The sequence below is a fragment of the Leptopilina boulardi genome, unplaced genomic scaffold (assembly GCF_019393585.1).
Source record: "Leptopilina boulardi isolate dan_hultmark-lab unplaced genomic scaffold, ZJU_Lbou_2.1 LbouV2_211, whole genome shotgun sequence".
In the NCBI taxonomy this organism is placed as follows: Eukaryota; Metazoa; Arthropoda; class Insecta; order Hymenoptera; family Figitidae; genus Leptopilina; species Leptopilina boulardi.
Window position 1 is genome coordinate 1,796,558 of NW_026137765.1, and position 18,730 is coordinate 1,815,287.

The following is an 18,730-nucleotide window of genomic DNA, read 5'->3' on the forward strand; positions in this document are numbered from 1 at the left end:
ATTTTTTAATTTCCATTAATTCTTTAAATTTAACTGAAATGTATAGGTACTCAAGTGTTTTTATTATTATATTATTTTTGTATGTTTATTTCAATGGTAATGCTTTCTTTACGAGGAAGCAAATTTTTTTGCTGATCGTAAAGAGGAAGCAAAATGTTCATTACATGAATATTTACAACTTGTTAATAATAATAATAATAATAATAATAATAATAATAATAATAATTTTGAAGTTAACGTAATAAGTTTAATTTTCAATAAAATGAAAAGATATAGAATATTTTTTTTGACAAAAATTAGTTTCTCCTTTTTTTTTTGTAATAAATAATTGAATAATATTAATAGAAGAAATAATTAATAGAAGATATGTTAAATATTAAAGTATCATCATTGTATTTTGATAGTCATATGTTTTATGTTCACTGAAAAGGATAAAAAAAAAGAAATTCTATCCTCTTAAATATTTGTGAATCTTGCTATTTATACGAATAAGCAAAGGATGACGACGTATATAATCTTGTAAATCCTTTATAAATCCTCTCTTTTCAAGAAAACTGAGGATCATTTCACGTCTGGAAATGTCCTATGAAATCATCTTGAAAAAAAATATAAATCTATGGTATAAAAAAAGAACTTTTTTTTTCTAAAACTAAACTCAATTTTTTTTACAAATTTCTAAAAAATTTTAACATTTAAAATTTTTCTCTAATTCTTATTTTTTTAAATTTTCTAATTTAAAAATTTATTTTTAAATTAAAATTTCAAAAATAAAAATATTATTTAAATTTTTTTTTTAATCTTGTTCAAAGTTGTAAAAATATGCAAAAACGAAATGTAATATTAATATTTGAAGAAAAAGATAAGAAAGTTTAATTCTTCCGCTTTTACTTGAATAAGCAAAACCACTTTTCGCAACACTAGAAAAACGAGTTTTCTCGAGTTTTCTTCGCATCCGATTATCTCCGCATATGCCTGGCAAAAAAAAATATATATATATATATACATTTTTTTATATATATAAATTTTCACTCGACTTTCTTGCTCAACCGGATGGATTTGCACAATAATGTCACTTGCAGTTGATGTATGAACCATATTTTTAAAAATTAAATTTATAGACATATACGACATTTTTATAACAATACTGAGTAATTTTTTTTTCTACATTATTTTTAAATATTTAATTTTTTACATTAAATTTTTACAATTTAAAAAAATTTTTAAACCTACATTTTACAAATTATTTTTTTTTCTTATTTTTTCATATTTTATCGAATTTTTTTTCTATTTATTGTCCTTCAAAAATGTTATTAAAATTTTTTTTCAAATAAAAATTTTTATAATGAATTTTTAAAATATTTTTATGAAATTATTAATATTCTTGATGTTTAATATGAAAAAGTTTATTTTATGCTCGAAATATATTAAACGGTTTTTTTTTTTATTATTATTATTATTATACTTTTAAAAAAGAGAGACAGAGAGAGAGAGAGAGTATATTTTATGAGAACCGATTGGCATCTCCATACTTTCAATATTCTCGACAAAGTTAAAATGAATCTGTCCATAAATTATGCTCTTTGAATGTAAAAATAAAAAAATAAAAAAAAAAAAGACACGTCAGCACTTTAGCGACATACACTGGGCTTCATTTGATTTCATAATTTAATTTTTTTCTTTACGAGGGTAGTCTTCCGTTTTAATTTTGATGGGAAATTTTATTTTCATTATGACATTGCTTTGAAGTAAGTTTTTATTTACGTGGAAGTGACATTTAACAGAAAAAAAAAATATATTCACATATATGAATTTCAAGAGAGAGAGAGGATAGAGAAAAATTCAGCATTTAAGAAAATTTTTTTTGAAAAAGATTAACAATATTAAAAAACGAAAAAAAAATAAAATGTTTTATTTCTTACTATATATCAAGTATAGAAAGAACATTTTATGGATGAGAGTTCATTCAGAGACATTCGAGTGGGAGGGGGGGGGGGGTTAAAAAAAAAACTTTTTCCACTCTCTAACGTTTAGGAGTTATTCGTTCGTGAATGAAAAAGTGAAATAAACTTTGGGAGGGAAGGTTAAGAAGCGAATCACTTCTTCTTTTTCTTCTTTTAAAAAAGAAGAAGTAGAAGAAGAAGAAGAAGAAGAAGAATTCTTACATACCTGAACAAAACTTTGTAAACGTATTGTATAAACACAAAAAAAATTTATAAATGAACTAACAAAACTTTTCCAACTGATGAGTGAAGAATTATTATTCTTTTTAGTTTTCCTTCATTAAGAGTGTAATAAATTTTATATGCTAATTTTTATTAACAAGCTGAATTTATAATGATAAAATTTTTTTCAATTATTTATTCTGCTTTTAAAAATAAATTTATTATATTATTAATTTTATCGATTTTTATTATTAAATAAATTAAAATATAATAATGATTTATAAATATATAACAATTGATTTTATAATTTTATATTACAAATCTATAATCGGAATTAATACAAAATTTTTAACAGATATTAGATGTAGAATCCCATTAGGAATTAAATTTTAACATCGTTTTTTACTGGATTATTTAAATAAATAAATTGTCGTACAAAATGTATATATAATAAAAAAATAATTACGGTTTCTATATTATTGGTCAATTAAATAAAAAGGTTTTCAATGAGTTTTGACATAAAATTACAATTTCAAATATTACAAAAACCTTTGAAACGATATGTCTCATGGATGCTATAAAATTGGCTTATAAAATATAGAAAGCACACGTTGTATAAATTGTTAGGTTTTTTTTTAAGGTAATATGTATTGTTTTACCATAAAAAAAAATAGTGACATACTGTTTAATTTCCTTTAAAATAAGAGATTTTTTCATTTTCCAGGAAAACAACCTTTCAAAAATAATAATCGAATAAAATTGATTATTCTCTTTTTCCTTTTTAAAGACGTGTCGTGTTCCCTTGACTTTTCTCATAAAAAAAAACCAAAGCCATTTCTTATTCTCTAAACTTGGGTTTTTCTCTAAAGGATTTTTTTTTCAAACTGTTTTTTAAATGACACGAAGTGAACGCAGAAATGATGTGTGTACATGTTCTGCTCGATTTGTGAGATGTCGTTAATCATTTGAACTTGATGTGATTGATCAAAAGCTTAAATAACAAGATTCAGCAATGTTCGTCCCTTGGTCAAAATGGAATTTTATTAAAATAAATAAATTGGAATTTTATTAAATTAAATAAATTGGAATTTTTTTTTTTTTTTTTTTTGGAATTTTTTTTTTCAAATTCCGTGGGAAAAATAATCAAGAAAGTAATATTTAAAATTTAGAAATTTGAAATTAAAATGTATATACTATTTTCGTAGATGAATTTCGAAACTTTTGATATTTATATGTATAGAAAATGGAAATATTGACTGCATCTTGATAACACGATCACAGAGTATAAACTCTTGGTTACAACTATGTATATCGAACCTTCGCATACTCCATTACCACGAGACTAATTGCATTAGCGTATGTCGCAAATTTGCCATCTCATTCACTTTAAACTATACATTTATATGTATACAGAAAGTGTGAATATAAAATCAAAATTACACAGCTTCAATTTCAATTGTACAATTCAAAAAAAAAAAAAAAAAAAATTTTCATTTCTAAATTCATTATTTCTAAAAATTATTTATCATTTCTATAATTATTAACAGAAGAAATTAATTAAAATAGAATTATTTTTGCAGACTATTTTTTCAAAATGAGTTATATATAATTATTTTTTTTTTTAAATATTCATAGAATTTTCTGTCATACAATATAAAATTAAAAAAAAATACATATATAAAAAATACAGATTAAACTCTATATTTTTTTAAAATTCTGTTATTTCCTTGTATTTAAATATTAAACTCCTCTTTTTTTATATTTTTTGTCAAAAAAAAAATCTGTTATTTCTTCTTTTTTAGTTGCGCGTGGTTTATTACTTTTTTTTATGCTATCTTGCAATGCATGTGCATATATATATATAAGCGTAAAGGTATACTCGAATTTATTTCTTTATGTCAGAGAACATTTTTTGAAATCTTATCTAGAAAATCCTGAATGTCCTGAACTTTTCAAAAGATATGTCGACATTTGCAATATATATGGAGGATCAAAGCAAACGTTCTTGAGAATCTCGATAAACTTATAAGGAGACTTACGTTTAAATAACTTTATACTTTAAATCCTAAACATATAAACGCGAAAAAAAAAATTCAAATTATAATCAAATCAAGTAAAAAAAAATACATTTATTTTTGTTACAATTATTAAAAAAAAGAAAAAACCAAAAGAAACTAAATATATACAAAAAAAAAAAAAATTATGTGGTGTAAGCAATAATTTATTTTATTTATTTATTCCATTTTAAGGAATATTGAATTTTTCAATAATATTGCTCTCATTAATTTGTCATTCATATAGCGGTAAAATTGTATAACGAGTGTGCAATACAAAAGAGAATTTCTTGTTTTAAGAATTGAAGACATATATCTGAAAGCTAACGTAATATTTCTCTCTCGTAATACAAAATTTTCTCTCTCTCTCTCTCTCTCTCTCTCTCTCTCTCTCTCTCTCTCTCTCTCTCTCTCTCTCTCTCTCTCTCTCTATCTCTCTCTCATATTACCATTATGAGGATAGATCTCTGTTTCGTGCAACGTTTAACGAGAAACCATTTGTGTCTTTGCATATATAATCTCTGCAGTAATATCGTTCTATTCTCGAGCTTTTGCGATTAAAGTCATAATAACAAACAATGTGGAAAGAGGATAAGTCTTTGAAAACTAACACGACTTCTCACTTTTCGCTATATTACTATATATATATATGTAACCACAATCATAGTTGCTGTAATTTTTTTTATTGTTTCCAAATAAATAATGTTGTCAATATTTTGCAACTTTAGTTTTTTTTCAAAACGATTTTCAAAACGAATATTATTTTGAAAACTTAAAAACACAAATTCTTTTTTTTTAAGTAGTCTGACTAAAATTTACTTCTACTACTTATGTTAAATAAAAAGTGATTTCAAATTTTGTCTGACTAAAAGTTACTTTTATTACTGATATTAATTGAATCCATTTTTGTCTGACTAAAATTTACTTTTACTACTAGAGAATAGAATAACAAAATATTGTTCCGTCTGACTAAAATTAATTTCTACTACTCGTTTTGAAATGAAAAATATTTAAATAATATTTTCTGACTAAAGTTTACTTTTACTACTTACAATAAACAAAAAAAACTTTCGTCTGACTAAAATTTACTTCTACTACTTATGTTAAATAAAAAGTGATTTAACCTTTTGTCTGACTGAAATTTACTTTTACTACTAATATTAATTGAATCCATTTTTGTCTGACTAAAATTTACTTTTACAACTTATAAAAAAACGAGAAATAAGCTTTCTGGCTGACTAAAATTTACTTTTACTACTAGAGAATAGAATAACAAAATATTGTTCCGTCTGACTAAAATTAATTTCTACTACTCGTTTTGAAATGAGAAATATTTAAATAATATTGTCTAACTAAAGTTTTCTTTTACTACTTACAATAAAGCAAAAAAAAAACTTTCGTCTGACTAAAATTTACTTCTACTACTTATGTTAAATAAAAAGTGATTTAAACTTTTGTCTGACTGAAAGTTACTTTTACTACTGATATTAATTGAATCAATTTTTGTCTGACTGAAATTTACTTTTACTACTTATAAATAACAAAGAAAAAAGTTTTTCTGGCTGATAAAAATTTACTTTTACTACTTACAATAAACCAAAAAAAATACTTTCGTCTGACTATAATTTATCTCTACCACTGACAATACAATAACAAAAAATTGCTTTGTCTGACTAAAATTAATTCCTACTACTTCCATTGAATTAAAAATAGATTTAAATAATTTTGTCTTACTAAAATTTGCTTCAACTACTGTTGTAATAAATTACAAAAAAAAATCCGTCTGTTTGCAAAAATATTCAATTTTTTATTTTCACTAAATTTTCAAATAAACAAATAATGTTAAAATTGACCTGGTCTTCTCTACATGTTTTTGTATTTTTTTTTTTTTTTTTACTTTCTGTCAAAGCAAATGTATAAACTCGTCTGCAATATTACCAATTCCGAAACAAATACACACTGCTATATCGCTGAATGTAAAACAGACTTTTTCCAAAAATCAGAATTTCAAAACTTAGTAAAACAGTCAAGAGTCTATATATATATATATATATATTGTGTTAGTAAAAAACTTCTTTGCGATGGATATCCAAATATTTGCGTCTGAAGCATAAAGAAAGATCCAAAGAATATTTTCAAATATAAAAGAAATTTACAAAAATAAAAAAAAACGAATTATTAAATTTTTTTTTCTTCGAATAAAATATATATATTTTTGAATCAAATAAACATTTATCTGCAAATAATTATTTATTTAACTAAATAATTAAAATTCTCTTCGATACTAATTCTATGGTATAGAATTTTTTTTTTCCTTAAAACTTTTGAAAATTTCAATGTAGATTTGTAATCAAAGTTTACCCCCAAAAAAATAAATAAATAAATAAAAAAAACTCTAGGAGAAGTGATTTAACAAACGAAAATGTTTAAATTAGAGTCAATCTACGGGAAATTGAGGTTTGAAAAACGACTTTCGCAAACTACTGTACACATATACACACATGTTGAAATTCGTATTCATTTCAGGATAGGGATCCCAATCTTCAAGCTCAGAAGATCGCGTTTGTATTATTGAATAGAGAGAGAGAGAGAGAGTCAGATCACCGAGCAGAGCTGTGCTATTTGTGTATAGCCGATAGTAGCCTCTTGGTCTCTACAGGAAGTTACTGTATTTCCGGCAGGGTGATTGCTTTGTCCTGAATTGCATTCTCGTTGCAAGATATTGTTCACAAAACATGCACGTCTTTGGTTTACGCCGGGCATTGCATTTTGGTTGCGATCGCGAGCGCGTTAACATTATTATAGAGGTCTCATATGTGACATTTATGACACGTGATGATTTACTCTATCAATTATAATACACACACACACGACAAGAACGATTTATTTCATTATTCGCAAGCGATGAAAATTCAATGATTTTTTTTTTTTTTAATTAAATTCAATTCAAATTTCATGTAATTTAATGAAAATTGAATTAATTATAAAAATTTTAATTGGTGACAAATTTTATTATTAAATTATTGAATAGGACAAAAAAAGTATCTTAATTATTGAAATTAAATTAATTCACACATTTATTATTCTGTATATGAAAATTAATACTGTAGTGTATAAAAATTATCTTCACTTCATTACTCCTTCTGACATTTTATTATTCCATTAAATTCTTTCTATTATTTTTTACTCGCATGATTCGCATGCAGGAAATGGTAAAACGCTTTTAATATAAGAAACTTATTTTCAAGTCATTCCATTTTTCCCTTTTTGAATGATAGAAATTTACAAATTCTTTCTCTTTTTATATAAAACATGTTTTTTTTTCCTTTATTTTTCTTTAAAAGAATTTCTTTTTTAAAAAAAAAATTACTTTTCAATGTTGTAAAATTTATTTATATTTTATTATGATTCGATTGAATTGAAATATCATCTCAAAGTCATAATTGTATGTTATTTATTCCAAGATATACAAAAATTACTATAATGTCGTATTTAGTAATAACATACAATTATGAATTCAATTGAATAAAATGATATTAAAATTCAATCTATTTAAAATCATTGTTAGCTATATATATAATTCTGTAATTATTTTTTGTTTCTTTGTTAATAGGGCCTATAAGTTAGATTTATATACCACTAGTTCTTTTATGTCGTTTATGAGAAATTCTCACTTTTTCGCCATCTATCGAAAATTTGCTGCATTATAACTGGCGCGAAATTCAAATATTTTTTTTCTTTTTTTTTATATATATTATTTTTGAGATTAAATCAGCATAGAAAAAAATGAAGGAACCGCAAAAAAAAAGAAACATGAAAGAAACCTGCCGAGGGGAGTATTAAGAAAAATCAGAGAGGAAAAAGACTCTTCTTTCTCTTTGTCACTGGAGACGAAAGTAGTGTTAGAAAAGAATGAAATAGCAATCCGTTGCTAAAAGTGGGACATGGATGGTAAAGAAGTTATACTTGAGAAAAAAAAAGAAAAATAAAAATATAGAGAAAAAAAAAGTAGTGCGCAAAAGTGGAGTCAAGTGAGGAAAAAGAGAAACTCAAAAAAAAAGAGGTTGAAGATTTAAGCATTTAGCTACTTGATTTTATTATTCATTTTTCTTTTTAGAAAGAATAAATTTATACGAAAAATAAATTATACTAATTACCTTAAATTCTTATGTCGTTTTAATTTTTCACTGAGTAATATAAAAAAAAAAAATTTAAACGATTAATAAAACGTTTATTTGTAGTTTTACTTTCTTTTTCGCACATTTTTTTAAAAATATTTTTCATCAGTTTCTATTTTCTATTTATTTATTTATTATTTTCTATTTATTTAGTTTTGATTTAGTTTTTATTCATTTTTTAAAATTATTTATACTTTTCGTTTTATTAATTTATTTTCTTTTGTTTCATTTTTCATTCTCAAATTGTGGCAAAAAAACTATTTTATTTTTAACTTTTAGCGTTCATTTTTCACTTTCACTATTCTCTCTCTCTCTCTTTTTCTCTCTAAACTGGAAAACTTTTTAATCGAGCTGAACGCATTGTGTTCGCGTTGTTGAAAGGAAGTTTTTTTAGTTTCTTTTTTTTTTTATTTTTTTATTCCCCAATGTCATTTTAGAAGAATTACTGCTGTTTGGGATTTTCACAGAATATCATAGGGATGAATATGTTGGTAAACCATCTTTATTCAGAGACAAGACAGCCGAATTGTCACAAGTTTTGCTGTTTCGTACAGCCGTGCACGTCTCTTCTTTAGTGTGAGAAAGGCAGCAGATGGTGAGAGCTACTGACAAGAAAGTTTACGACTCCACAATTCTCTGAGAATACACACTTGAATTTTAAATTGACGCATATTTTTTATCTTAAAATTTTTAAAGTTACTTCAAAATATTACAAAGCACAATTTAATATAAAAAAAAAATTAATATCCTAATTATTAAGTTTATATTTTTTATTTCAATTTTTATTACTATTAAATTAATTTTTTTTTATTATTATTTTTATTATTATTATTAATATTATTTTTCTTATTTATTTTATTCTTATTATTTTGTTATCATTTGTTTTATAACAAAATTTTATTGAATTTATATATTGAATTTCATTTTTTTATTGTACTGTATTTTTTTATTGCATTTATATTGTGGCAATATATATTGTTTATACTTGGAAGAATTTCATTTAATTCATCTACTGTGTAAGCTGTTTTTTTTTTATTGCTCTCTGCGTGTACAATTTGTTTTGCTTAATACTCATAATAAATTATTAGAGTCTTAACTAATTAACTTTGAGAGGATGTTTTTCTCAACTCTAAAATATCATGTGTCGTGAATCATCGTAATTTTTATTAAACTATTACCCACTTTTTATTAAAAAAAAAAAAACTTTGCTCTATTTCAGTAGTATAATTGTTTTTGGTCAGACGCAATATAAAAACAGAGCTAGTAGCTTTTAATTACATCTGTCGGCAGTAATTAATAAATTAGTAATAACAATTAGTTGAAATAATAATAATCAAAATAATTACAATAAAATATTAAATTAATATCAAAGATTACAAATTGAAGTTACTAAAACTGTTTAATTATTTTTTTCTCTTTAAAAGATATTTTTCTTAATAATATATAATGTACTGTTGAAAAAATAAAATACGCATTAAAAAAAGGTTTGGCGATAAAATTCTAATTTTATTTATATATATATATATATATATATATACGATAAAAGTCCATGAAAATTTAGTAGCAATATAAAGTACTTTTGCAACACGAAAATACGAAACTGTCACATGAGAGAGCGAATAACGATTCATTGCAATGTTATATTATTTTTTTTTTACTCTCTGATGTATTTCCTCATTTGCTATATATACACACATAAGTTATATTATGAAATACGATATACAGAACAAGAAGACAATTCTATGTTTTGTTCTAAAACCATCATCCCCCCCCAAAAAAAAAAAAAACTCAATTAACACACTTTTACAAAACCATTATTTATACCAAAAAAAAAATCGCATATATATTACAGAAAAAATATTTTCCATCAAAGAAATAAATTTATTTTTTTTTAACAAAAAATAAAATATTAAAATAAAAAAAAAAGAAAATAATATTAGTGGGGGAAAAGAATTTGTTATTTATTCACTATGTATAGATATACTTAAGAAGGGAAAGAATTTATTAAGACAAAAAAAAAATAGAAGTGATGTTAAAATTCAAGTATTATGCATATTTTTTTTTATATATATAGTAGATTACTATTAGCTATATAACTGTATACGTTGAACCAGGAAAAGAGAGTATATTTCATTTTCTATTTCCATCTTTTTGACGCTGAACCCGTGCAAGAAATCTATGTTCCATTCTCGTAAATCCGGCAACAGAAATCCCATTTCCAATTAGCTTGTACTGTTCTCTATATAAAAAGGTCACAATACGATTATATTCTAGTTTGAATCATATATATATACGTTATTTCATCCGTTCTTTTCAGCACTTTAATTTTCCTCAAATGCAAAGAAATCCTTTAATTCAGCTACTCACATCGAAACTCATTTTATGTTTTTTCTTTAAATTTTCTTTTTTCTGACAATAAACTTATAAAATGTCTGAGATTTTAATGTGAATTTTTCTTTTTGTTAAATAGCAATAATTATTTCGAGTATCAAAAAAAAAAAAACAACCAAAAAATTTCACATTAAAAAAATCATTTTTCTCAATAATTTTATTTTTTGTACGTTCTATTTTATATACAATCGAATTAGAATATTATCCCACAATCAAATTACCTGATGCTAAATTATAATCAGAATAGAACCACAATCTATTAACACATTAACGGCTATAATATTACATCAATACTGATGCACCTAATATCTATATATAGGATTGATATCAAATGATCCTTAAATCGTTTTAGATGTGGCAATTTAACACACACACACACATATATATGTGCAATGTAATAATTACAGTGTTTCATACAACACCATATATCGATCGAATTAGTATAACTTCTGTGATTATATCAACTGAGATTAATTGATGATTTCAATTATATTTTATATACAAAGTATTAGAATATAGTGTGAAAAAATTTAAACAGAATTCTCTATATTAAAAGTAGCTTCAACTACTTACAAATAAAAGTTAGTATCAAATTGTCTGACTAAACTTATCTTTTTTTTTACTTGCACTGAAAATTAAAAAACAACTTGTCTGACTAATATATTCTTTAACTACTTATACAGAAAAATAACTATTGAATTGTCTGACTAAAACTAGCTTCTACTACTGATACTGAAAATTAGAATCGAATTGTCTGGCTAAAACTAACTTCTACTACTTAGGATAATATATTATAATCGATTTGTCTGACGAAAACTAACTTCTACTACTTAAAATGAAAATTATAATCGAATTGTCTGACTAAAGTTATCTTTTACTACTTGCATTGAACGTTAGAATCAATTTGTCTGACTACAGCTTTTTTCTACTACTTAAACTGACAATTATAATCGAATTGTCTGACTAAACTTATGTTTTACTACTTGCACTGATACTTAAAGTCAACGTGTCTGACTTAAACATTCTTTTACTACTTATACTTAAAAATAACAATTAAATTCTCTGATCAAAACTAGCTTCTACTACTTGCACTGAAAATAAGTACAAAAAAAATTGTCTAACTAAATCCTTCTTCTACTACTTAAACTAAAAATTATAATCGAATTGGTTGACTAAAACTTGCATCTACTACTTAGAAGGAAAATTTAGAATCGAATAGTCTGACTAAAGTTATCTTTTACTACTTGCACTGAAAATTAGAATCTATTTACTAACGCCTTTATTTACTAATTATAAAGAAAAATAACTATTGAATTTGAATTTGAACGCATTGAACGTTAGAATCAATTTGTCTGACTAAAGTTATCTTTTACTACTTACACTAAAATATTACAATCAAATTGTCTGACTAAAATTGGCGTCTACTACTTAAACTGAAAATTATAATCGAATTGACTGACTAAAATTACCGTCTACAACTTATACGGAAAATTATAATAATTTCGATGTTAGTAGTAAAAGTACTTTTTAGTCAGACTGAAGTGTTATAGTTAGAAATTTTAATATCAGTAGTACAAGTAAATTTCACTCAGACAGACGTAAACGAATGATTTTAATTTTTACTATAAGTAGTAGAGACTAAATTCAGTCAGACTGAAACAATTTATATTTTTCTAATTCTATTATAATTAAATTTTACACTCGGAAAAAATTTGTTTAATTATTCTGATTTTTAGTATAAGTAGTACAAGTAAATTTTCAGTCAGACAAGTACATTTGATTTTTTTTTTTTTTATATAGAAAAAAAAATTTACTCTTTTTTTCTTCTTAGTATGATTTTGTCAAAATGAAATTAAAACAATTTTTTCCTGTTGTCTGACTAAAGCTAGTTTTAACTACTACTACTACTACTACTACTACAATATAATTATTATTAAAAGTGTAAGAAGATGTGAAAATTTTTTTGCAACACAATTTTAATTATATATCCCAATTTTAAGAATTTTTACACGACATTTGCGATTTTAATTAAAAAAAAAAAAAAGAAAAAAGAAAAAAAATGTCGAAAACGAGAATGGCAAAAGTTGCTCGTTTACAGAATAACGGAAATTCACACACGAAGAGGAAGCATATCTCCGAGGAGCTGCGCAAGTTACGCGAGAAATGCGGTCACATAACAATTTTTCGCTTTTATTAAAGTACATTTAATCCAATATCCATTTTGCGTGTTGACCATTTTCAAAACACATATATAACGCTTGGCATTTTTTTTTTCACTTCTGGAATATATTTTTTGGTGGTTCCTTATTTTCTCATCCCTTTTCCTTTGAAAAAAGTTTTAGAATATTTTTTTTACAATTCAAGGACTTGTCATGGACTTTTTTTTTATTGTGTATATAGAGAAGGTGCCTTGCCTTATTCTCGCATTATTCAAATGTATGCGAATATGGAGAGAGAGAGAGCAAAAAAAAAAAATGAAAAACAACGAGTGGCCACAACCAGTGGTCGTATAGAGTGGTGGCAATGCATAATTTTCACGTTACAATTGTAAATTTCTCGCAGTGATTGTATAACAATGGTGACGCTTATGTGAACGAATCACGAGCCTTGGTGTGCGTAAATGGAAATATGTTTTTTTTCCTACCTGTGGATTTAAAAAATATTCCACTGGTTTATATTTTAAACCAACTACTTTTTTAAAAAAAAAAATAAATAAAAGTGTTATCAAAATCCACTTGAATAGAGAGAAAGAAAAAATGAATATTTCGTCTGACTAAAATTGACTTCTACTACTTATACTGAAATAAAAAAAAAATTTCAACAGTAAATTATAAATTATTTATAAATTATAAATATATTATATTTAATTAATATTCATTGTTATATTAATTTATCGAGAAAAAAAAATTATTAGAATTTAATATCCCTTTAATTTTTTCAAAATATTCATGAAATCAATTTAGCTGCAAGTAATTTATGACCGTTCATTATATTTTCACATTCTGATGGATAAACTTAAGTTTAACATAATTACTTCCGACAAAGCATGGTTATATAATAGAGGATCAAGTAACGTAATTGCTTTCACTGACAAAAACAATTATTTCAATAATAATTATTGGTTATTAGAAAATTATTAAAAAATAAAATGTAAATTTATAGAACACTATCTTGATGAAATAAAAGAATAGAAAAGTTTTTGTTTCACATTTTTGCATATATAGACTTATTTGAAAATTTACTTTAAAAATTTTTTCGATAAATTTTGATACTATTTTAAATTCACATTTAAAAAAAAAAAAATTTAAGCTCTTCATAGAAAGATTTATTTTAAACACAGACACCTTGCAGATGGTACTTTTTGAACTTTTAACACGTTCGATGCCTACATATTTGAATTGAAAATTGAAACGTAAAATTTGCATATATGGATTTATATTCATACATATATTTTCAACGATGCGAAAGAATTTTTCTTTGCTAAGTACTGGTATGATTTTTTGAATTTTAATTTTTTTTTTTTTATTATTTCAAGAAAATTTAATAAAACAATTTTTAGGATAATAGAATAATTATTTTAATAAAATAAAAATAATGTTTCTAAATAATAATGAAAAATTCCAACAGGTATTTTTAATCTTGTTAAAATAATAGAGTTATAAAATTTAAAAAAAAAAATTAAAAATTTATTTCATAAAAGCTAAATTTATAATTTAATTTAAAAAAAAAAATAAAAAATTTTTTTTCTACTCACATATTTGAAATTTTGCAAAAAGAATTTTTTAATTAGAAAATATAATTTTTACTACTATTATTTATATTATTATTTACCTTAATATAAATTGGCTTATTGTCAACTTTAATTAAAATACAAATAAACCGACTAAAATGCAATATTCTTTGATACAACATTATATAGCTATCTTTTGCTTTTAATAATTCGAAAATATTTCAAAGTAAACCATGAGCTCTTCAGCCCATAAACCTGAGCTTGCATTAAATTTTCCCAAGTGTATTCTATGCTTAATCTGCGTTTTACCCAACTACTGATGCCCTATAATACAAAAATCTTCTCTAACAAAATTCATATAATATCCTGTCTATATATATATATATATATATATATATATATATATATATATTCATAAAGATTAAAAAAATAAAAAATTCTTTGAAATTTTATGTTACAGATTAATCTTCTCAGCCAGAGAAAAGGAAAAAGAAGATTGAACGTGATAAAAATTTACAATCACAATCGATATATTGTAATTGCAGTGTGCAAAAAAGAAATAAAAATTTATGAAAGTCTATAAAAAAAAAAACCGCTAATGAAATGTAAATGTTTATATAATCTCTAATTTTTATATTTTACTTAAACGAGCTTTATTAACGTCTTGTGGATTTAAAAAAAAAAAAAAAATTCTTTCTCCCCAAGGATTTTCTTAAAAAAAAAGAAGAAAAAAAAAAGATTTTAATAAATCCAAACATAAGACCTAAATTTTTTCCAAAATGATGAAAAACATCACAAAGTATCGCCAACGGGGAATGAAGAACAAAAGAGAATGTTTTATAATAAGAAAATATGAACACATTGTACTATTTGAAAGACGCGTTATTTTTTGCTGATGGCATATCAATTTTGATTCTTCAAGACGAGAGAGAGAGAGAAAAAAAAAAGATCACTAATTAAATATTAATTTTTTCAAAAAATAAAATTAATTTTCAACTAATATGAAATTTTTAATTCAACTGAAAAATTAGATTAAAAATTTATTCTTAATAAAATTAATTAATTTTGTCAAATAAATTTTTTTTTTCTTTTTCTATTTTATCATAGAATTGTATATTAAAAAATATAGTTTTGAGATTTTCGACGATTTGAAAGACAGTCATGTGTGTTTTATTTGGAAAAAAATCATTCATCTTTCACGAATAAGCTATGAAAACAATAAAGGGTGAACGAGGGGTGTATTGTTGGGAGAAAAGTGAGAGAGAGGAAAGAGAGCCTTGTTAAAGCCGACAGTGCATGAAACGGAAGTGGAAGTGAGCTTCGATGGTGAAGCTAACCACTGCATTCAACCAACCACCACCACTGCTCTTCGATTGGTTTCCACAGAACAGAGTTCTACTTTCTAGGAACCGCGAATGTCGATCTACTCTTTCGAACTAATGAAAGAATTTCACTACAATTATCACAACGAATTTTCACTGGAAAATAAAAAAAAAAAATAAATAATTTTTATTTTCAATTAGAAAAAAAAAATGATATTTTCCCAAAAAAAAAAATTTCCAAATCTTATTTATTATATAATAAAAATATCATATTCTCTAATAAATATTTATCAAAGAACTATGTAAATTTAAGAGAGAACGAAAAAGGGGTCTTTACCCCCCCCCTCCCCTCAAAGTAATGATTAGAAAAAAATTCCCCTAAAATAATAAGTAAAAAAAATAAATTGTTGTAAATTGTTCGAAAAAGAATGAAAGAAATCGACTAACGAACTAAAGAAAAGTGTGTTTTTTTTTTTCTATATATATATATATATATATATAAAGTGTTCGTGATGCAGTCACTCGAAGAACTATTTTTTTCAACGGAATTCCCATTGAATTTAACATCATCGTGGATTGTGGGAAATGAAAGTTTTTACAGAAATGACACAAATTTAACTGACTTGGATGATGATGGCAATCAATTTATTTTACCATGGTGGAGACAAATGATTTGGACATTATTGTTCGCGGGAATGATTGTCGTTGCAACTGGTGGTAATCTTATTGTCATTTGGATTGTATTGGCACACAAAAGAATGCGAACTGTCACTAATTATTTTCTTGTGAATTTAAGCATTGCCGATGCAATGGTCTCAACGTTAAATGTCATTTTTAATTATACATATATGCTCAATAGTCATTGGCCATTTGGAAATTTATATTGTAAAATTAGCCAATTTATTGCTGTTGTTACAATTTGCGCCAGTGTTTTTACATTAATGGCCATTTCGTTTGATAGGTAAGTCAACATTTTCTTTTTTTCTTCTACTTTTTGTAAAAATAATTCATAATTTTAGTTAAATATATATTAATATTAATTAATATTATTATATAATAATAAAATGATTATGTCCTTCTGTCCTAACTTGAAGTTGGCCTTTTCTGATTTCTTTTTTTTTTTTTTTTAATAGTAATCTTATGACGTGTCAAATTTTGACAATTCTTTTTCTCATTTTTGCCAAAGTTGTATAATTGTGTTTCCAAATTTTGGAATAAGTTTCTTTAAAATTCCAAATTCGAAAATTCAATTCACAAAGCTGAAGTACACAACGTTTATCAACGAAATTTTTTTAAAAGTTGTATATTGATTCAAAAATTGTATGAAAATACCAAAAATTTATGATGAGAAAAAAGATGCACCAGGAAATTTCGTACAAGATAGTAATTTGAAAAAAATTTATTTTTAAAAATTAATTTTTAAGGTACCAGGGGCCAACGATTACCTATTAAATATTAATTATAAAAACACAGGCCTCAAATCAACTTAAAAGACACAAAAAGTTGTTTTAGTCGATTTATATTCCAAAAAAAGTGGATTTGTTTTTTATTTTAACAAAAATATTTTACAGATTTTTAAATAAAAATTTTTTTTTTTTATTAATAATCCTTTTCGAAGGGTTAAAGTTGAAATTTTTAGAAATAATTAAATTTCAAAAGATATTATTAATTTTCAAAAAATTATTAAATTTTACAGAACTAAAATAATTTATCAAACAATTTTTGGAAAACATTTTTTAAATTTAATTGAATTTTCAAAGATTTAAAATTGAGATTTTTTAAATTAATTGAAACTTTAAGTGTTTTGTAATTAAAATTTTAGATGATTTCACTAAAAATTTATTAGAAAATGTGGTCAAAATACAATAATTTGAAAATCATTTTTAATTGAAAAATGGTTTTAGACAGTTGAATGTTCAAAGAATATTATTAAAATAGTTAAAAATAATTGAATTTTCTTAGAGTTATAATTGAAATTATTAAATTTCAAATAAAAAATCTTCGATGGAAAATTTTAGAAATAATTAAATTTTAAATGCTTTTAAGTTCAAATTATTGAAAATTCAATTAATTTTGAATTCAAATTTTTGAGAATAATGAAATTTAATTTTGATTTTAAATTTGGAAAATAATTGAATTTCAGTTCATTTTGAATTGAAAAAAAAATTCAATTAATTTTGAATTCAAATTTTTGAGAATAATGAAATTTAATTTTGATTTTAAATTTGGAAAATAATTGAATTTCAGTTCATTTTGAATTGAAAAAAAAATTCAATTAATTTTGAATTCAAATTTTTGAGAATAATGAAATTTAATTTTGATTTTAAATTTGGAAAATAATTGAATTTCAGATCATTTTGAATTGAAAATTTTGTGAAACAATTGAATTTTACTTGAAATTTTGGATAATAATTTAATTGAAGTTCATTTTTGATTGAAAATTTGGATAATTAATTTTGAATAGAAATTTTAAAAAATAACTTCATTTTATTTCATTTTAAATTGAAAACTTGGTAAATAATAAAATTTTAAATTGAAAATTTTGGATAATTATTGGATTTTTAATTGATTTTGAATTAAAATTTCGGGTAATAATTGAATTTTAGTTTATTTTGAATTGAAATTTTTAAAAAAATAATTCAATTTTATTGTGATATATATTTTTTAAATTATAAACAATTGTTGAATTTCATAAAAATTTTAATTGAAAAATAATTTTAATATAATTGAATTTGTGATGTATATCATTAAAATTATTAAAAATAATTAATTTAGTAAAGAATCATTTTAGTTCAAAATTTGTTAAATAATTGAATTGAAGAAGATCTGAAGAAGATCTACATTTTATACTAAAAAAATGTATTTTATTTACATTTTTTTTCAAATGTAAAAA

General features: G+C 23.4%; 1 protein-coding gene across 2 annotated transcripts in view; it reads left to right on the forward strand.

Annotated features, from left to right (window-relative positions):
* Positions 1-18,730, forward strand: part of LOC127278737 (tachykinin-like peptides receptor 99D) — a 109,799-nt gene that overhangs the window by 35,298 nt on the left and 55,771 nt on the right. For both annotated transcript variants that reach the window (XM_051300573.1, XM_051300572.1), the window contains one exon: positions 14,976-16,798. In XM_051300573.1, coding sequence (XP_051156530.1) covers positions 16,350-16,798 — 449 coding nt within the window. In that variant the 5' untranslated portion in view covers positions 14,976-16,349. The remainder of the gene's footprint in view (positions 1-14,975; positions 16,799-18,730) is intronic.